This window comes from Coregonus lavaretus, assembly GCF_964263955.1.
Source record: "Coregonus lavaretus genome assembly, chromosome: 14".
NCBI lineage: Eukaryota > Metazoa > Chordata > Actinopteri > Salmoniformes > Salmonidae > Coregonus > Coregonus lavaretus.
Window position 1 is genome coordinate 47,224,857 of NC_140001.1, and position 22,212 is coordinate 47,247,068.

Here is a 22,212-nt window from a genome sequence, read left to right on the forward strand (position 1 = left end):
GGGTTCAGGTCTGGAGACTGGCTAGGCCACTCCAGGACCTTGAGATGCTTCTTACGGAGCCACTCCTTAGTTGCCCTGGCTGTGTGTTTCGGGTCGTTGTCATGCTGGAAGACCCAGCCACAACCCATCTTCAATGCTCTTACTGAGGGAAGGAGGTTGTTGGCCAAGATCTCGCGATACATGGCCCCATCCATCCTCCCCTCAATACGGTGCAGTCGTCTTGTCCCCTTTGCAGAAAAGCATCCCCAAAGAATGATGTTTCCACCTTCATGCTTCACAGTTGGGATGGTGTTCTTGGGGTTGTACTCATCCTTCTTCTTCCTCCAAACACGGCGAGTGGAGTTTAGACCAAAAAGCTCTATTTTTGTCTCATCAGACCACATGACCTTCTCCCATTCCTCCTCTGGATCATCCAGATGGTCATTGGCAAACTTCAGACGGCCCTGGACATGCGCTGGCTTGAGCAGGGGGACCTTGCGTGCGCTGCAGGATTTTTAATCCATGACGGCGTAGTGTGTTACTAATGGTTTTCTTTGAGACTGTGGTCCCAGCTCTCTTCAGGTCATTGACCAGGTCCTGCCGTGTAGTTCTGGGCTGATCCCTCACCTTCCTCATGATCATTGATGCCCCACGAGGTGAGATCTTGCATGGAGCCCCAGACCGAGGGTGATTGACCATCATCTTGAACTTCTTCCATTTTCTAATAATTGCGCCAACAGTTGTTGCCTTCTCACCAAGCTGCTTGCCTGTTGTCCTGTAGCCCTTTCCAGCCTTGTGCAGGTCTACAATTGTATCCCTGATGTCCTTACACAGCTCTCTGGTCTTGGCCATTGTGGAGAGGTTGGAGTCTATTTGATTGAGTGTGTGGACAGGTGTCTTTAATACAGGTAACGAGTTCAAACAGGTGCAGTTAATACAGGTAATGAGTGGAAAACTTCTTAAAGAAAAACTAACAGGTCTGTGAGAGCCGGAATTCTTACTGGTTGGTACATGATCAAATACTTATGTCATGCAATAAAATGCAAATTCATTACTTAAAAATCATACAATGTGATTTTCTGGATTTTTGTTTTAGATTCCGTCTCTCACAGTTGAAGTGTACCTAGGATAAAAATTACAGACCTCTACATGCTTTGTAAGTAGGAAAACCTGCAAAATCGCCAGTGTATCAAATACTTGTTCTCCCCACTGTAAATTATTTAATGCTGTAGATTTATGGCTGAAGTGCTGGAGTATAGAACCAAAATTAAAATTGTAGCTTCACTGTCCAAATACATATGGTGAGGACTGTATGTACAGTATATGATATATATTTGTTTAGACATAAACATGATTAAAATGTTCTGTTTTGACATGGTGTCTTATATCACTGCCATTTCTTCATGTTTTTTTGCACAGACTTTCATTTTCCATCCTTCATCTCTCCTTGTTTACTGTATATGGCTGCATCCCAAATGCACGCTATTCCCTATGTAGTGAACTACCTTTGACCAAGGCCACTCTAGGGAATAGGGTGCCATTTGGGACGCAGCCTATGACTCCAGGAACAGGAGCTGTCATTTTTCCTATTCTGTTTACTCCCTGTCTGAAAGGTTACATTGTGTATTCTGTTTATTTCAACTTGAATGTCTCCCCTTTCTTGTCCCGACTCTCCGCTCCCCTTGTAGTTTGCTGCGGTGAGCTTCTGGAGGCGGTTTCTGCAGACGCCACCAATATGGGAGAACTCATTAAACCTTACTTGGAATCTGGACAGCAAGGTACACAGCTAGTCATACAAGAGGGTACACTCTTACATACATGCGCTCACACACCCGCACACATCTTTGTGGCCATACAATTTACCTGGTTCCTCCTTCAATTATATGCTTTTAGCATCAGAACCTGCATGTAAACAGTGTTAAAGGGGGGAGTCCAAATGGATAAGTGTCCACAGAGACCTGTGTCCCTGCCCATGCAATAGTAATGAACAGCTCTGGAATGGCTAGAGTCATTTGCCTAGGAGAATTAGATGAGCTCGGACTACTCATCATCAGACAATTCTCTTATGTGAATAATAACTAAGGAGACATTCTCTAGTACTACATTTCCAAATACTTCGAGTCAGGTTTTGATCTGGGTTATGTTTCTCATCTTGATTGGAAAAATATAGATATTTCAGTCAGTTTTGTTATTTAATTGTTTTGCTACTATGGAATAATATCCTGTGGAAAAGAACATTAGACATGATATAAGGCGTTTGCCATTTAGCTGGGACTACAGCTCCACTCTAGAGAGTGCATGGAGCTGCCAAAGCTTGCCAATCACTGCTGTGCCCAGAGCCTGTGTCTGGGCCACTCGCCTTGAGCAACTTTTTATTAATTGAATAAACATCCCCTGGGGAGTGGACTCCATGCAGATGTGTGTCGAGATTGTGCCTCCAATGCATACTGAGCTCAAGCCTAATGAGGGCCTTGGCTCGCACACTTATCCCTCACACGCACACACACCACACACACATACACACACACACATAGGCTACGCATACACAAACACACATTTGCACACCTGCACACCCACACACACAGGCTTAATCTGGGTCTGGGAAAATGACCCATAGATTCCATTTGCGACTATTTACGACCAGAATAACCACTGCTGGCCCCTGCAGTGTTGGGAACCAACTCACATTCTTATTGTTACCAATGTACATATTGGAGTGGAGAATATGCACGGCATATGTTAATTGTTGTGTTCAACTTCTTGTATTTTGTAGAACTGGGCTTTATGTTATCCAGTGGGAGAAGGCGGCTTTTGCCATTTGCCATCTTTCTCCCCAACCCTTCCTACATCACTCTCCCTCTCTCAGTGACAGTGAGGGTTGCAGGGAGAGGAGCTTGCTTAAATAATTTACTAGTTGATTAATAGACTCACTGGGGTGTAATTAGAGTAGGGAGAGATGGGGGCTAGTGTAACCAGTCCAGTGCTTCAGGGATTTGGAGAGCCACATTAAGGAAGTAGAAAATAGGAAATGGTGTTATGGAGGAGTGGAAGGAAAGGAGGGAGAAGAAGAAACCTTTTTTCAGGCTGACTGACGTTTTGAAGATGTTTCTGCAGGAGGGAGAAGCTCAGATTGTTTGATGTGGAAATCGGACCGTTTCAATCCATCAACTTACATTTTTCACAAGCTTCATGGTCCCCTTGGGTTTTGCACTTATTTTTTCTCTCTCAACGAATATAATTACATTACCTCCCCCCCTTTTCATTTTCTGCTATTTTCTCTCTACCTTTCGCACACACTTTCCTTCTCCCACCTCCACCCACTGTTTTTTCTTCTCTTATTAAAAGCCACTGCTTCACCTTACTTTTGGAATGCCATCATCAACATCAACAATTCACTTACGCTGTCTGTCATGCTGCAGCTAGCTGATTTCAGAGTGGAAGGTGTGTGTGAAGTGTCTTCAAGAAATGTGAACATGAATTTGTCTGATTCCAACTGAATTATTTTGTAGCTGGATACATAACTCCGTGATTCATTCCTCCTTGATTTAGAAGAAAATGCATGTATCTGACGATATAGCCTACACTTAATAGGCATGTTTCTTTTTGGAAGCATGAGAGATTTCTGGCTCAAGGTGCAATAAGTGGGGTTGGAAAAAAACAAGACCAAATAGAAAGTACAGAGGGGGATAAATTATACCAGACAAGCCGACATAAAGGTTGATACCCAATTTTCTTTGGGGGGGGGGGGATTATATATTTTTTGCACCACAAGCCTTGTCAGAAAGGAAGAGCACATGTATAAGAATCCTCTGGACACAATCTGCTGATATGATGATAACGCCAGGAATTAGGCTAATCAATGAAATGTTCTATTTCTAAATGAAAATATTAATAAAGAGTAGGCTATAGAGTGTTTATTAAGGAAATTCCTGAAGAATCCACAAAGCAACGAAAGTAATGAGATAAATATGTTAATCATGAATATGTCCGTTAGCATGTGTAAACTATGGAATGTGACTGATCTAATACAAATTGATAGATACAGTATAAGCAATGGTTCTATCACATCTTCCATCAATCCAGGCATGTCAGATCAGGGATCTATCTGTCTGATCAGGAAGGATGCATTCTTAAAGTCTTCTTAAGAATTCTTAAAGAACAGGAGTTCTTAGGGAGTGTGTTATGTGTGTCCCTGTGTTTCCTCAGTGCCTGACAGCATGGTGCTGCAGATCCTGACTGAGCGTCTCAGCAGGCTGGACTGTACCACACGGGGCTGGGTGCTGCATGGCTTCCCCAGAGACCTGGAGCAGGCAGAGAAACTCCAGGAGTCCAACTTCATCCCCAGCAGGTAGGCCTATTTCCCTCTAGCTCTGGTCCAGGGCGTTAGAGCGCGTTCCTCTACTAACGCCTCTAGTTGCATAGGAAACATGATGGGACCCGAGCTAATTTACCTCTAGATTCCCTAGAGGACACAGCCAATCAGCCTATATCTCAGACCTCGGTCTGACTTAACGATCACTCACACTCCACTATAGGGTTGTGTGTATTTGTGGAGCACCAGGTGTCAAAGTTAACGATAGAGTCCTATCAGTGTGGTAACGTGAAACTACTGTAGTAGCTCTGTAATATCTCCTGCTTCTCCGTTCTGTGTAAAGAGATGAGTTTATGTATCTAGTAGGTTCCAGTTGAATTCATGTTTTGGTTCAAATACAGTTTACCACTTCACTGCATTACATGACAGTCAGGCTACATGTTTGCCTGGTGGAACCAGCCTGATAGCTGCATTCACCATTATGTTGTACTGAAATAGAAGGGTGAATGCAGCTATCACTAGAGGATAGCACCATATAATAACACTATTACTCTAAGAAAGGTGTTTAAAGAGGCAATCCTTAATTGAAACCTTAACAGTTTCAGTAAAAAGCTGAGGGATGGGGCTGGAGAAATGCAACCACTCAAATCCATAGACGCTATGGATGCAAGGATTGACCATCCATGATATCAAAATTAAAGTTTTAACCATGTTTTTAGGCTATACAGTGGGTGTTTACATTTACTTTGTTTACAAACATTGCAGTAAAACAAGTTTGACTCATAACCCGCAATCGGGGCGGGCTTGTTTAGGGTCATGAAATATTGTGTGGATGAAGGGCAGATGGGTTGAATAAATAGAAAATCCATGAATGTATAATTCTTGTGAAATGTATATCTATAGGCTACATTTAGGTTTTTCTTTCATTCTTTTTAGGCTATCTGGAATTAGTGTGTAAGCCTGTAAGCTTTAGGGCCTAAAGGAAAACGCATTGTGATCAATATTACATCTTCTTCTCAGGTTTTATCTTCAGAGACAGGCTTTTATGGCTATATGCATTTTCTTCCAAATCAAGGAGGAATGTATCCAGCTACAAAATAATTAAGTTGGAATCAGACAAATTCATGTTCACATTTCTTGAAGACACTTCACACACCTTCCACTCTGAAATCAGCTAGCTGCAGCATGACAGGCAGCGTAAGTGAATTGTTGATGTTGATGATGGCATTACAAAAGAAAGGTGAAATAGTGGCTTTTAACAAGAGAAGAAAAACAGTGGGTGGAGGTGGGAGAAGGAAAGTGTGTGCGAAAGGTAGAGAGAAAGTAGCAGAAAATGAAAAGGGGGGAGGTAATATAATGTTGCCTACCAAATTGTCGGAAATTCTAAGCAGAAACATATCTAAATTAAGCAACAACAAAAAAATCCTGCACTCCCTGTCACAAAATCATTCCACCTTCTCTGACTGTAGCCTACAGCGCATTTTCTATATTTGCGAGTTAGGGTCAGGTGTGGGCCTCAGATTTTCACTTTATCACACAGTCATGTGGTTGCGGATGGCTTATTAGCAGTTGCGGGCGAGTGCGGGTGAACAAACAGCGTCAATAATCAATGGGTACATATTAATTTATAGGTCCAAAAATGGATGTAGCAACTAAGGATTGCCCCTTTAATAAATCCTGTTATACTCTGAGTGATTGTTTTGGGCCCTGTATAGGGCCCGGGGACAATTTGGGAAAGGCCCTTTCCTGTTTGCAAGTGTATTTGTATTTATTAGTATTCAGACCCTTTACTCAGTACTTTGTTGAAGCACCTTTGGCAGCGATTACAGCCTTGAGTCTTCTTGGGTATGACGCTACAAGCTTGGCACACCTGTATTTTGGGAATTTCTCCCATTCTTCTCTGCAGCTCCTCTCAAGCTCTGTCAGGTTGGATGGGAAGCGTCTCTGCACAGCTATTTTCAGGTCTCTCCAGAGACTTGTCCCGAAGCCACTCCTGCATTGTCTTGGCTGTGTGCTTAGGTTCGTGGTCCTGTTGGAAGGTGAGCCTTCGCCCCAGTCTGAGGTCCTGAGTGCTCTGGAGTAGGTTTTCATCAAGGATCTCTCTGTACTTTGCTCCGTTCATCTTTCCCTCGATCGTCTCCCAGTCCCTGATGCTGAAAAACATCCCCACAGCATGATGCTGCCACCACCATACTTCGCCGTAGGGATGGTGCCAGGTTTCCTCCAGATATGACACTTGGCATTCAGGCCAAAGGGTTCAATTTTGGTTTCATCAGACCAGAGAATATTGTTTCTCATGGTCTGAGTCCTTTAGGTGCCTTTTAAAGTGGCTTCGATCTGGCCACTCTACCATAAAGGCCTGATTGGTGGAGTGCTGCAGAGATGGTTGTCCTTCTGGAGGGTTCTCCCATCTCCACAGAGGAACTCTGGAGCTCTGTCAGAGTGACCATCGGGTTCTTGGTCACCTCCCTGACTAAGGCCCTTCTCCCCCGATTGCTCAGTTTGGCCGGGCGGCCAGCTCTAGGAAGAGTCTTGGTGGTTCCAAACTTCTTCCATTTAAGAATGATGGAGGCCACTGTGTTCTTGGGGACCTTCAATGCTGCAGACATTTTTGGTACCCTTCCCCAGATCTGTGCCTCGACACAATCCTGTCTTGGAGCTCTGAATCAAATCAAATAAAATAAAATTGCATTTGCCACATGCGCCGAATACAACAGGTGTAGACCTTACAGTGAAATGCTTACTTACAAGCCCTTAACCAACAATGCAGTTTTTAAAGAAAATAAAAGTGTTAAGTAAAAAATAGATATAAAGAGCAGCAGTAAAATGAATTAACAGTAGCGAGGCTATATACAGGGGGTACCGGTACAGAGTCAATGTGCGGGGGCAATGATTAGTCGAGGTAATTGAGGTAAAATGTACATGTGGGTAGAGTTAATGTGACTATGCATAAATAATAAACAGAGTAGCAGAAGCGTAAAGAGGGGGTTGGGGTGGGGTGGGGTGGGCAATGCAAATAGTCCAGGTAGCCAGGGATGGTCATAATTCCTCCAGGGTGTACTCCTCTTTATCTAACCGTGCCAGAAACAGAGGAACTATGCTGTTGGAAATGCTGTGAAATTACATCACTATTGTTGCCTGTACAGGTGTACAGATCCTTTCTGTGTCCACAAAATATTCTCTATCATTCCTACCCCGGTGTAATCAAACATTAATCGGGTTTATCTTCATTGTGTACACACAGACCATCTGAAACAGGCATACAGACAGACTCTGGACTTTGTTCAAATTATGTTCCTTCTCACTGGGCAGAAACTGGTTGAACCAACTTTGTTTCCGTATCATTTCAACAACAAAATGATATGTGATGACATTGAATCAATGTGGAAAACTGATTGGATTTGCAAAAAGTCATCAATGTTAGGGAATTGTGTATTTTTTTTCACCAAACTTTTAACCTAAATCCAATGGTGATTTTTGGGGGAGATTTCACCTTGCATTCACGTTAGTTGACAACTCAACCAAGTGTAAATCAAAAAGAGACGTTGAACTGTGGGTTATGCTTCATTGTCAACATTTAATCTTGAGACACATTGACCCTCCACCACAACTGAATTTTGTTGTGTTATTGACTGAAAATCTATAGAACTAGCTGCCTCTGACTTTTGACAAAAATACAGTTTTAAAAATGTTAACAGTATTGAAGATTGGCCCGGTTGTATAGTTAGGCTTTCGGTGCTGTTCTTATATTTATTGAAGGACGCAAAGAAACACTCTTGGAGAATCACAAGAGAGCCATCTAAATTTACAGTACAAGCTCCATTCCATGTGTTGTATGACCTCAACTGGACATCTACCTCGTCTCCAACATGTACATGTCTGCAATGGAAATGAGTGGCACCCAATTCCCTACATAGTGCACTACTTTTGACCAGGGGCCATAGGGAAGAGGGTGCCATTTTGAATACACCCCATGTCCTAGCTAGACCCTACACCTCCTCTCTACCAGTGTTTACTAATCATAGTGGTCTCCTTTTCCTTTCTCCAGTGCAGCCTGCTGTGTGGCATTAAGCACTAGTAGAGATGTCAGTAAATACTGCAAAGTGTCCAGAAAGCTCTCAGGCAAGACTGGCGTTGGCGCTAATGGCAGGAGACCTAATTTACATAGCATTAGCTTAATTGAGTCGGAGAGACAATGGAGAGATAATGTTACTGATGGGATGATGATTATGGTAGTGGTGGGGCGGCCAGGGCGGTTAGGGGCAGTGATTTACCTGACGGCTTTATTAATTAAGGCCTATCGACAGGTTGAGGTACCGCAAAGGAAATATAGTCATGACGCTGATTGACATTGTTGACATAAGTATACCCAATTTAGGCATATTTTTTAACAATGTGATATTGCGCTCCGAAGGGATAACTTGAAGAGAAAGGGGATATCTAGTCAGTTGCACAACTGAATGCAATCAACCAAAATGTGTTGGGGGTTAACTGCCTTGCTGAAAGGCAGAACGGCAGATTTTTCACCTTGCCGGCTCGGGAATTACAACCAGCGACCTTTCACTTACTGGCCCAACACTCGCTGCCTTTTGCTATTATCAAGACACACCTGCTGGTAACTCAGTCTTAACTGGTTAGGACAGCTCATGAGGTCTCCTAAATATTTGTCGACTAGGTGAGACTCTTATGACTAAAGAGGCTTGCTTCATGCATAGCTTTTATTTTTAACCATGTTGTTCAGCAGCTGAGCCTCAAATTTGAGGGGAATTGTAGACTGTGATAAAGGCACCAAATTTCACACACAGTGAGGACAAGTCCCTATATGGCGGTGTTAAAGCCATTTACAAACCATAGCATCCTCATTTTCAGTATTTTACATATATCCCATTCATGTCCATAACGGAAATGTATAATTTCCTTTGGTACACTTGTTCTCTGAGCTTACTGATGGACAAATCTGAAGACATTTTTTTTCATCGGACAAAGCGTTGTGAGTTTTTGATTGTCCGGACCAATATATATGAAAACAATATCTAAAGAAATCCACACACACACTCTCTCTCACCCCCCCCCCCCCCCCCCCCCCCCCACCCCAATGGAGACTGTAGAGAGAGTCATTTTACAATGTTTTCTTTCTTTCTCAGATCTTAAACATAATGTGAATAATATTTGGTACAGTCCATTCGGAAAGTATTCAGACCCCTTCACCTTTTCCACATTTTGTTATGTTACAGCCTTATTCTAAAATGGATTCAATAAATGTTTTCCACATCAATCTACACAAAATACCCCATAATGACAAAGCAAAAGCAGGTTTTTTGAAATACCTTATTTACATAAGTATTCAGACCCTTTGCTATGAGACTCGAAATTGAGCTCACTCAGGTGCATCCTGTTTCCATTGACCATCCTTGAGATGTTTCTACAACTTGATTGGAGTCCACATGTGGTTAGGGCTGTTGCGGTGACCGTATTACCGCCACACCGGCAGTCAAATTCCACGTGACCGTTTAGTCACGGTAATTAGGCTTCTCCAATCTCTGATGCTGCTGCTGGTCATTAGTAGCCTATCAAACTTGCTAACTGCCTGGTACTCAGCACTCTATTGTCCCTCTAATCACGCTGACATCAATGCAAATGTAATCGAAAATCTAATCAAACACTTAATGAGAGCCAATGAGCTCATGTTGCGCAACATTTTTATAGCCTATGCAATTGTTCTAGAAAACAGAGTGATGGCCCCTAACTAAAAAGAGGAGGATCCCATCAGCTTTCTATAGGCTAGGCCTACTATATTTATTTCTCAACTTTCCTGATATTAAGCACATTGCTTATATTTACGACAGTGTAGCCTACCTGGCTGGCATGAAAATGAACAATGTGAAAAGCCTCCATTCACTATTTAAGTGCATAGATGAGATGTATTTTTTCCCGCTGCCCTTGTTTTGATACAGGTGCATGATAATGGTCCATTCTAAATCAAAAACATGTCACACATATATTATTTAGTATAGACAAGATGAAATCAAGAAAAGTCTGATGGGTGACAATATTAGCCTACCACTTGTGAATTATATATTATAATTTGTGAATGATGCCCAGCATAAGAAACAATGCCTTTTTGGGGGGACTTCTTCTAATCATAGTCGAACACCTCATGTAGCCTAGCCCATAGGCATATGTGTTTTGATAAAGTTTGTATCACAACTAAAGTGGCCAAATAACTTATAAAAATTAAGCACATTAATCCACTTTATAAGGGGTGTAGAGCCAAACTGGTATACATAAGCATCGCGTGAGTTTCAAGTTTGGGGAAGATCATTTTCACATAAAAATGCACCTTTATAATAAAAGTATTACATGCATAATTGCATTTGCGGTCACTTTTGATAATGGTGTTTTCCGCAAATGGAACATTAGCGCTTATAGCCTACTGCCGTGTGCGCATTGCTGCACTTATAATGTGAAGAAATAGCCTAATAGTTTATCAAAATGTTAAGCTAAACGTTCTGATCTGTTGCGTCAGCCACATTGCGTAAAAAAGTGTTTTTGATGCTAGTGTTTGTATTAATGTGGGATCCATCGCATCCCACAACTGGCCTAGACTATGTTTGGAATATTTATTTCTCGCACAGAATAGAATAGGTAGACGTTTGTACTATGGGGGAAAGTAGATTGACATAGCCTAGTGCTTTTGCTGTTCGTTAGGCCTACTCATCTTGTTGGCTGACGAAAAGTAAATGTGGACAGTTCTTCCAATATCTTCAATAAGCACCTCGGAATTGGATAAGGACGCGCGCAGTTGCGTCCCCGATGTGTCTGTCTTCACTTGTAGCCTGTGAGAAAGACCGATCACGTGATGGAGAGCCATGTGAGTGAGAGGTGCTTCCGAGTGCGCAGCACTCAGGGAGAAGGGCACAATGGACACTGGCCACACATTTTTTTAGGGTGCATTACGGCCACACAAAGGGGATGCCGCCGTGAAATTCGAGGCATTATCAAGTGCTTGTCCAATTGTGAATGAGTGACTGATGAAGTGTGTACGGCCTGCGCAAAAACACAAAGCAGAGCTCATGCATTTCGAGCAACTTTTTCAAATCATCTTGAGAGTCGCATCATGCAGCCTTTCAATGTATTAAGAATCAAAACATATAGCCCAACGTTTGTAGAACAACTAAAGTTACATTAATAACTTTAAATTAAGCATATAGGAGTACCTATTTCTTTGTTAACCGCTCAACACAGAATAGCCAAATGTGCGCACTCCCTCAAATCGCGTGGAGGAAATATCCTTTCTATTTTATTCAGCTTTGTTCAATTGTATTCTTCATACTATAACATAATGCCACGGAATCAAAGCAAATCTTGTCTGCTAAATGAACTAGTGTAGCCCACAGGCATTTGGCATAGCCAGATCAGGACCTAACATAAGGACAACTCAGAGTATGCTATTCTGTTCTTCTGAAATAGACTACATTTTCTTCAGATCATATTTCTTTAGACCTGTCTAAAATAAATGATGGATTTATTGTGACGGTGTAGGCTATAATACATGGATTTATTATACTTTTTCAAATGTAGATGTTCCAAAGGTCTGCATCAGTGGCTTGTAGGCTATGTGTGGAAGCCAGGAGATGCTAAATGTGTTTATATTAATTAACGGTCAATTACCGTGAAACCGACAATTATTTGCTTGACAATCACCGGCTGACGAAATTCCGTGACCACCACAGCCCTGCCTGTGGTCAATTCAATTGATTGGACATGATTTGGAAAGGCACACACCTGTCCATATCAGGTCCCACAGTTGACAGTGCATGTCAGAGCAAAAACCAAGCCATGAGGTCGAAGGAATTGTCCGTAGCACTCCGAGACAGGATTATGTCGAGGCACAATCTGGGGAATGGTACCAAAACATTTCTGCAGCATTGAAGGTCCCCCAGAACAAAGTGGCCGCCATCATTCTTAAATGGAAGAAGTTTTGAACCATCAAGACTCTTCCTAGAGCTGGCCGCCCGGCCAAACTGAGCAATCGGGGGAGAAGGGCCTTGGTCAGGTAGGTGACCAAGAACCCGATGGTCACTCTGACAGAGTCTTCCAGAAGGACAACCATCTCTGCAGCACTCCACCAATCAGGCCTTTATGGTAGAGTGGCCAGATGGAAGCCACTCCTCAGTAAAGGGCACATGACAGGCCGCTTGGGGTTTGCCAAAAGGCACCTAAAGGCTCTCAGGCCATGAGAAACAAAATTATTTGGTCTGATGAAATCAAGATTGAACCCTTTGGCCTGAATGCCAAGCCTCACGTCTGGAGGAAACCTGGCACCATCCCTACGGTGAAGCATGGTGGTGGCAGCATCATGCTGTGGGGATGTCTTTCAGCGGCTGGGACTGGGAGACTAGTCAGGATCGAGGGAAAGATGAACGGAGCAAAGTACAGAGAGTTCCTTGATGAAAACCTACTCCAGAGCGCTCAGGACCTCAGACTGGGATGAAGGTTCACCTTCCAACAGGACAATGACCCTAAGCACACAGCCAAGACAATGCAGGAGTGGCTCAGAGACTTGTCCCAAAATGTCCTTGAGTGGCCCAGCCAGAGACCGGACTTGAACCCGATCTAATATCTCTGGAGAGACCTAAAAATAGCTGTGCAGCGACACTCCCCATCCAACCTGACAGATCTTGAGAGAATCTGCAGAGAAGAATGGAAGCTTGTAGCGTCATACCCAAGAAGACTCAAAACTGTAACCGCTGCCAAAGGTGCTTCAACAAAGTACTGAGTAAAGAGTCTGAATACTTATGTAAATGTGATATTTCTGGTTTTTATTTGTAGTAAATGTGCAAACATTTCTAAAAACCTGTTTTTGCTTTGTCATTATGGGGTATTGCGTGTAGATTGATGAAGAAAAAACACACATTTAATCAATTTTAAAATAAGGCTGTAACGTAACAAAATGTGGAAAAAGTCAAGGGGTCTGATTACTTTCCGAATGCACTGTATTTTCCTCACTACAAAATATTAATGCGGTCCTTGTGGTTACTAAACATATTTTAGATATGCCTTTATGCTATAGCTTGTTCCATGTTTATATCTTTGGTTAAATGACTTCAAATGCAAAACTGAAATTTACTTTGTGGAATGTCCGTGGAGTTTGTAAACTATCCAAGCTTAAACTGGTTATTACTAGGCTTAAACAACTTTATGAATCTATTGTGTTCCTACAAGAAACTCACTTGTTGAAGGATGAGCTACTTAAAGTACGCATGAGATGGTAAGGTCAAGTAATAGCATCCTGTTTCTCCTCTCATTCTTGTGGTGTTATGGTTATAATTCACAAATCTGTTCCGTTTCAAGTGGATAATATTATAACTGATACAGCTGGTAGATACATTTTGATACAGGGAACTCTTTTGATTGAGCATATTAATCTGGTTAATGTTTATGGTCCTAATGATGATAATCCCAAAATCTTTGAGAATTCATTTCTATTGATAGCCTCCCTTCCTGGTAAAGTCCTAATGGCAGGGGATTTTAATTGCACTCTTGATCCTCATCTATATCGCTCCTCTGGTTTAGACACTTCCCACTCGCAGAGTAGAAAGAAATTACTGCATTTCATTAAGGACTTAAATCTATGTGAACCTTGGAGGACTCAGAACCCGAGTAAAAGGGAGTATTCATGTTACTCGTCGACATTTAAATCATATTCTCGTATAGACAACTTTTTTGTTTCTTGCTCATTGCTTCCCAATGTAGCAAGAAGTGGATATGATAGTATTTTTCTGAGTGACCATTCTCCTGTGTCATTATTCTATAGGGATACAAAACTAGTAAAAGGATCCTCTAGATGGCGTTTGCATCCCAGGTGGTTACAGGACCCAGACTTCTTACATTACGTTGGAGAGCATGTAGATGTTTATTTTACATTGAACACTGACCAAATGGGAGGTTTTCAAAGCATATACAGTGCCTTGCAAAAGTATTCATCCCCCTTGGTGTTTTTCCTATTTTGTTGCATTACAACCTGTAATTTAAATTGATTTTTATTTGGATTTCATGTAATGGACATACACAAAATAGTCCAAATTGGTGAAGTGAAATTAAATTACCTTGTTTCAAAAAATTCTAAAAAATAAATAATGGAAAAGTGGTGCGTGCATATGTATTCACCCCCTTTGCTATGAAGCCCCTTAATAAGATCTGGTGCAACCAATTACCTTCAGAAGTCACATAATTAGTTAGATTGTACACAGGTGGAGTTTATTTAAGTGTCACATGATCTCAGTATATATACACCTGTTCTGAAAGGCCCCAGAGTCTGCAACACCACTAAGCAAGGGGCACCACCAAGCAAGCGGCACCATGAAGACCAAGGAGCTCTCCAAACAGGTCAGGGACAAAGTTGTGGAGAAGTACAGATCAGGGTTGGGTTATAAAAAAAAATCCTAAACTTTGAACATCCCACGGAGCACCATTAAATCCATTATTAAAAAATGGAAAGAATATGGCACCACAACAAACCTGCCAAGAGAGGGCCGCCCACCAAAACTCACGGACCAGGCAAGGAGGGCATTAATCAGAGAGGCAACAAAGAGACCAAAGATAACCCTGAAGGAGCTGCAAAGCTCCACAGCAGAGATTGGAGTATCTGTCCATATGACCACTTTAAGCCGTACACTCCACAGAGCTGGGTTTTACGGAAGAGTGGCCAGAAAAAAGCCATTGCTTAAAGAAACAAATAAGCAAACACGTTTGGTGTTCGCCAAAAGCCATGTTGGAGACTCCCCAAACATATGGAAGAAGGTACTCTGGTCAGATGAGACTAAAATTGAGCTTTTTGGCCATCAAGGAAAACACTATGTCTGGCACAAACCCAACACCTCTCATCACCCCGAGAACACCATCCCCACAGTGAAGCATGGTGGTGGCAGCATCATGCTGTGGGGATGTTTTTCATCGGCAGGGACTGGGAAACTGGTCAGAATTGAAGGAATGATGGATGGCGCTAAATACAGGGAAATTCTTGAGGGAAACCTGTTTCAGTCTTCCAGAGATTTGAGACTGGGACGGAGGTTCACCTTCCAGCAGGACAATGACCCTAAGCATACTGCTAAAGCAACATTCGAGTGGTTTAAGGGGAAACATTTAAATGTCTTGGAATGGCCTAGTCAAAGCCCAGACCTCAATCCAATTGAATTGTGGTATGACTTAAAGATTGCTGTACACCAGCGGAACCCATCCAACTTGAAGGAGCTGGAGCAGTTTTGCCTTGAAGAATGGGCAACAATCCCAGTAGCTAGATGTGCCAAGCTTATAGAGACATACCCCAAGAGACTTGCAGCTGTAATTGCTGCAAAAGGTGTCTCTACAAAGTATTGACTTTGGGGGGGTGAATAGTTATGCAAGCTCAAGTTTTCCGTTTTTTTTGTCTTATTTCTTGTTTGTTTCACAATAAAAAATATTTTGCATCTTCAAAGTGAGAGACATGTTGTGTAAATCAAATGATACAATTTGAATTCCAGGTTGTAAGGCAACAAAATAGGAAAAATGCCAAGGGGGGTGAATACTTTCGCAAGCCACTGTATTAGGGGGCAAATTATACGTTTTACCAGTTTCAAATCCAATCAATTAAATATGAAACGAGAGAAATGGACAGCAAAATCAGAGAATTGGAGAGGGAAGCTTTTTTGGATAACTCAGTAGAAGTAATTATTTGCTCTTAAAGCTCAGTATGAAGAACTTTCCACCTCAAAGGCTGTAAACAGCTTAATGAGGCTGAAACAGTCCTTCTATGATCAAGGTGAAAAACCTGGTATATTGCCGGCCTGGCGAATTAAGAAGTTAAATTCTGACGAGCCATTGATGCAATTCATAATTAACAAGGACAATTATCAATGGGTCCTGTAGAAATAAACCAAACATTTGCTTCCTACTACAACACACTTTACAACTCTGTATCTCCTGAGAACTGAACTAATCAGACATTTTTGGATGGTCTTGATTTTCCCTCTATTTCAGAAGACACACAATTGGATCTGGAAAAGGAATTGGATGGTGTTGAAATATCTGATGCTTTTTCCAATATGAAGGGAGTGTCACGTTCGTCGAGGAGTGAAGGAGACCAAGGCGCAGCGAGTGAAAAGAACATGTTGACTTTATTACTTAAAGCAACCAAAAACAACAAACCAAAGCGACGAATGTGAAGTCCAATAGTGACAATGACTACACAGGAACAAAAACCCACAAAACCAAGGTGAAACCACACAGTTTAAATATGGCTCCCAATCAGAGATAACGAGCCGACAGCTGTCACTCGTTACCTCCGATTGGGAGTCACTTGAATACAAACAAGGAAGACAACCACCTAGACACCCCAACCAAACAGCACACAACAAAACGAACACACCCTATACCCAACCTAACCCACACAACACCCAACAATACAAACACACCCTGGTTCATAAACAACGTCCCGGAACCAGAGCGTGACAGTACCCCCCCCTAAAGGTGCGAACCCCGGGCGCACCAACATAAAGTCTAGGGGAGGGTCTGGGTGGGCGTCTGTCCACGGTGGCGGCTCTGGCCCCGGTCGTGATCCCCACCCCACCACAGTCACAAACTGCTTAAGTAGCCTCCTCCCACTGACTACCCTCCAAACTAACCCACCTGGATAAAGGGGCAGCTCCGGACGAAGAGGCAGCACCGGACTAAGGGACAGCACCGGACTAAGGGGCAGCACCGGACTAAGGGGCAGCACCGGGCTAAGGGGCAGCACCGGGCTAAGGGACAGCACCTGACTAAGGGGCAGCACCGGACTAAGGGGCAGCACCGGGCTAAGGGACAGTACCTGACTAAGGGGCAGCACCGGACTGAGGGGCAGATCCTGGCTGGCTGGCTCTGGCGGATCCTGGCTGGACGGCTCTGGCGGATCCTGGCTGGACGGCTCTGGCGGATCCTGGCTGGCGGAAGGCTCTGGCTGATCCTGTCTGGCAGAAGGCTCTGGCTGATCCTGTCTGGCGGAAGGCTCTGGCTGATCCTGTCTGGCGGAAGGCTCTGGCTGATCCTGTCTGGCGGAAGGCTCTGGCTGATCCTGTCTGGCGGAAGGCTCTGGCTGATCCTGTCTGGCGGAAGGCTCTGGCTGATCCTGTCTGGCGGAAGGCTCTGGCTGATCCTGTCTGGCGGAAGGCTCTGGCTGCTCCTGTCTGGCGGAAGGCTCTGGCTGATCCTGTCTGGCGGAAGGCTCTGGCTGCTCCTGTCTGGCGGAGAGTTCTAGCGGCTCCGGTCTGGCGGACGGCTCTGAAGGCTCATGGCAGACGGGCGGCTTTGCAGGCTCAGTACAGACGGGCAGTTCCTGCGGCGCTTGGCAGACGGACAGTTCAGACGGCGTTGGGCAGACGGGCAGTTCAGACCCCGTTGGGCAGACGGCAGACTCTGGCCGTCTGAGGCGCATCGTAGGCCTGGTGCGTGGTGCCGGAACTGGAGGTACCGGGCTGAGGACACGCATCTCAGGGCTAGTGCGGGGAGAAGCAACAGGGCATGCTGGACCCTGGGGACGCACCGTAGGCCTGATGCGTGGTGCCGGAACTGGAGGTACCGGGCTGAGGACACGCATCTCGGGGCTAGTGCGGAGAGCAACAACAGGACGCCCAGGACTCTGGGGACACACAGGAGGCTTGGTGCGTGGTGTATGCACTGGTGGTAAAGGGCTGGAGACACGCACCATCGAGCCAGTGCGTGGAGGAGACACAGGGCTCTGAAGACGCACAGGAAACCTGGTGCGTGGTGTAGGTACTGGTGGTACTGGGCTGGAGCGAGGAGGTGGCGCCGGAAATACCGGACCGTGCAGGCGTACTGGCTCCCTTGAGCACTGAGCCTGCCCAACCTTACCTGGGTTGATGCTCCCCGTCGCCCGACCAGTACGGGGAGGTGGAATAACCCGCACCGGCCTATGTGGGCGAACCGGGAACACCATGCGTAAGGCTGGTGCCATGTACGCCGGCCCGAGGAGACGCACTGGTGACCTGCTGCGTGGGACCGGCTTCATGACATCCGGCTCAACACTCAATCTGGCCCGGCCGATACGTGGAGCTGGACTGTACCGAACCGGGCTATGCCTGCGTACAGGAGACACCATGCGCTCAACTGCGTAACACGGTGTCTGCCCGTACTCTCGCTCTCCACGGTCAGTCCAGGGAGTAGGCGCAGGTCTCCTACCTGACTTCGCCACACTCCCTCTTAGCCCCCCCCCCAAGAAATTCTTGGGTAGTACCCACAGGCTTCCAGTCTTGCCTCCGTGCTGCCTCCTCATATCGCCGCCTCTCGGCTTTAGCTGCCTCCAGCTCTTCACGAGGACGGCGATATTCTCCCGGTTGTGCCCAAGGCCCCTTACCATCCAGAATCTCCTCCCATGTCCATGAATCCTTTATGGGTGGATATAAATCCTGTGTAGGTGGATCCTGTTGCCGCTTGACACGCCGCTTGGTCCTTTTAAGGTGGGTTTTTCTGTCACGTTCGTCGAGGAGTGAAGGAGACCAAGGCGCAGCGAGTGAAAAGAACATGTTGACTTTATTTGAGTAAAGACACGAACGAACAAAAACAATAAACAAAGACGGCTAGTGAAGTCCACAGTTACAAATACTGAATACGGAACATGGAACAAAAACCCCCAAACCAAGGTGAAACCACACAGTTTAAATATGGCTCCCAATCAGAGATAACGAGCCGACAGCTGTCACTCGTTACCTCCGATTGGGAGTCACTTGAATACAAACAAGGAAGACAACCACCTAGACACCCCAACCAAACAGCACACAACAAAACGAACACACCCTATACCCAACCTAACCCACACAACACCCAACAATACAAACACACCCTGGTTCATAAACAACGTCCCGGAACCAGAGCGTGACAGGGAGGTAAAGCGGCAGGTTCAGATGGGCTCCCAATAGATATTTATAAGATATTTAAGGACAAACTTCTAGGTCCACTTTTGGATATGTATCCTTTCAGCAAGGTTGTTTCCCCCGCTCTCTAAGGAGTGCTTTAATCACTCTTATTCTGAAGCCTAATAAATCCCCAACAAAATGTGAAAGTTACAGACCGATTTCTCTTCTGAACTCCGACTAAAAAAGTATTGCTAAAGCCAGGATATTGGATAGAGTACTCCCACCAAAATGGCTTTGTGAAAAAACATGAAGGTTTTCACAATGTGAGGAGAGTACTAAACATGTGTGAAGGGTCCCATGATACTGCCATACTCTCACTTGATGTAGAGAAGGCATTTGATAGAGTTGAGTGGTCTTATTTATTTGAATTGCTTAAGTGATTTGGGTTTGGGAACTACTTCTGTAAATGGATTAAGATATTATATACCGACCCCACTGCAGAAGTTGCCACTAACAACTTGATTTCACAACCTTTTAAGCTTTTTCGGGGCACGAGACAAGGATGTCCGGCCAGTCCAGGACTCTTTATTTTAGCAATAGAACCCTTTGCCATTGCAGCAAGGACCCACCCGTCAACATCGAGTGGCCCTGTATGCCGATGATACCCTCTTATTCCTAACAGATCTAAATAATTCTATCTCTTCCCTCTCCAATTTAATTAATAACTTTGGGTTTCTGGGTTTAAAGTTAATAAAACCAAATCTTCCATCCCTTTCCTCAAAAATTAAGAGAGACTGAATCCAGTTGTACAGCATCCATTTGTGAATACAGAACCAGGTTTCACATATCTTGGTATTAAAATCACACCAGAAATTAGCTCCTTGAGTTCAACAAATTATGAACCCATGGAAACGAGTGTAACAGAATCCATCAACAGATGGACATCATTGCCTATATCTATTATTGGTAGAATAAATATCATTAAGATGAATATTCTGCCCAAATTTCTTTATCTATTTCAATCAATTCGTCTGGCTCCACCACCTTTATTTTGCCCAAAGATCAGAAAGATACTCTCAAATGTTATCTGGAGCAACAGAAAACCAAGGCTTAAGCTGTGTTCGAATACTCATACTAACCATAGTATTTGTGACGTAAATTGAGTATGTAGTATGCTTATAGGTCATAGTATGGACATAGTATGCTAAACGTTCCCGGATGTCATACCAAATTCGCCAAAATACGAAGTATACAAGCAGTGGACACTATTTCCGTGCTTTTAGGGCTTATAATGCAATTCTTCAGAAAATCTGCATGGCTTCACAATGTTTTCAGATTACAAGGAAATGGCGGAAAATATGCAGCCGAAGTCCGACGAGAGCGGATACAAATTCAATGCTTTAACTAATTATGACAAATGTTAATGAAATGTTGAGCAATGTAAAAAGTAATGACTTTTCAAATAAGTCACATTACACGTTATGTTGGCTGACAAATTGTTAGCTACACTATTCTTACGAACTGCATAGCATTACAGCAGAATGTTAGCTAGTTACCTAACGTTAGTTGGCTATTAATACATCGAACTTGCCAGGCAGTATATTAACTATATGCTATCTAACTAACTACCCAACGTTTGACTTGATTATTCACGTCATTCTTAGCTAAGTGATATAGTCATTGTGCGTTCTCAATGGACATTGTAATTCTGGCTATCTACTCCGATTTCAGAGCACTCTCCTCTGAGTGTGCCAGAGCGCAGAATGACTGATGAATTTACGAACGCTCAACACCCGTTGAATATGGCCAGTGTCAGTAAACGCCAGAAAAAAAAGGCGTTATTGAATTGTTGCCAGCAGCACAGTTAGTCACCAACGCTCTGGATAACATGAAAAAAGCCTAACCAGCTCTGCTGGGGTGAGTAAAATGGACAGAGTGAGATGAACTCTAATTTGTGTCTGGAAGTAGCTAGCAAGCTAGCCAATGTTAGCCAGTTAGCTTGGGTGCTTGACTGCCGTTGTGAGGTCAGAACGCTCGGATCAACCCTACTCCTCGGCCAGAGCGTCCAGTGTGCGCTCTGAACGCTCCGAGAGCGAAACGCTCTGAATTTACCAACGGATAATCTGACAACGCTCTGGATTTACGAACGCCCAGAGCGCAGTCTGAGCGCACTTTGGCACTCCAGATTGAATTTACGAACACACCCGAAATCGTAAAATGTCTAGCTAGTCATTTGTTATGCTAACAAGCTAGCAAGAGGTTGCATAGCAATAGCATCAACTTCCGGTAGACAGGTGAAGCGCTAGTACGCTCAACTGAAATGATACCATTCGTTTGCAGTATACTAAAATGATTTAATAGTATGTAGTATATACTCATTAAGTATGTAGTATACAGTATGTTAGTATGGGTATTCGAACAGCTTTAGACTTTCTCTTCTTTATTTGCCCTATGACAGAGGAGGGTTGCAACTTCCAAACCTACAGTGGTATTACTGGGCTGCAATGTTTTGGTTCTCCAAGAAACCATACTTACCCTGGCTGCAGACTGAAATGCTGTCCCCAAAAGGCTTAACTTTGGATGGATATTTGTACTCTGCTCCCTTTAAGAAAGTAAAGAAGAAAACTACTAATCCCTTTGTTAAAAACACTCTAACTACAGTGCATTCGGAAAGTATTCAGACCCATTAACGTTTTCCACTTTGTTACGTTACAGCCTTATTTTAAAATGGATTAAATTATTTTTTCCATCAATCTACACACAATACCCCATAATGACAAAGCAAAAACTGGTTTTTAGAAATGTTAGCAAATTTATATATATATATATTTTCAAAAATGAAATAGCACATTTACATAAGTATTCAGACCCTTTACTCAGTACTTTGTTGAAGCACCTTTGGCAGCGATTACATCCTCGAGTCTTTTTGGGTATGACGCTACAAGCACACATGTATTTGGGGAGTTTCTCCCATTCTTCTCTGCAGATCCTCTCAAGATCTCTCAGGTTGGATGGGGAGCGTCACTGCACAGC

The 22,212-nt window shown here is 43.7% G+C and overlaps 1 protein-coding gene across 1 annotated transcript in view; it reads left to right on the forward strand.

Annotated features, from left to right (window-relative positions):
- ak8 (adenylate kinase 8) overlaps positions 1-22,212 on the forward strand; it is a 79,300-nt gene that overhangs the window by 45,736 nt on the left and 11,352 nt on the right. The window contains exons 11-12 of the mRNA XM_084176478.1: positions 1,668-1,757; positions 4,186-4,327. Coding sequence (XP_084032604.1) covers positions 1,668-1,757; positions 4,186-4,327 — 232 coding nt within the window. The remainder of the gene's footprint in view (positions 1-1,667; positions 1,758-4,185; positions 4,328-22,212) is intronic.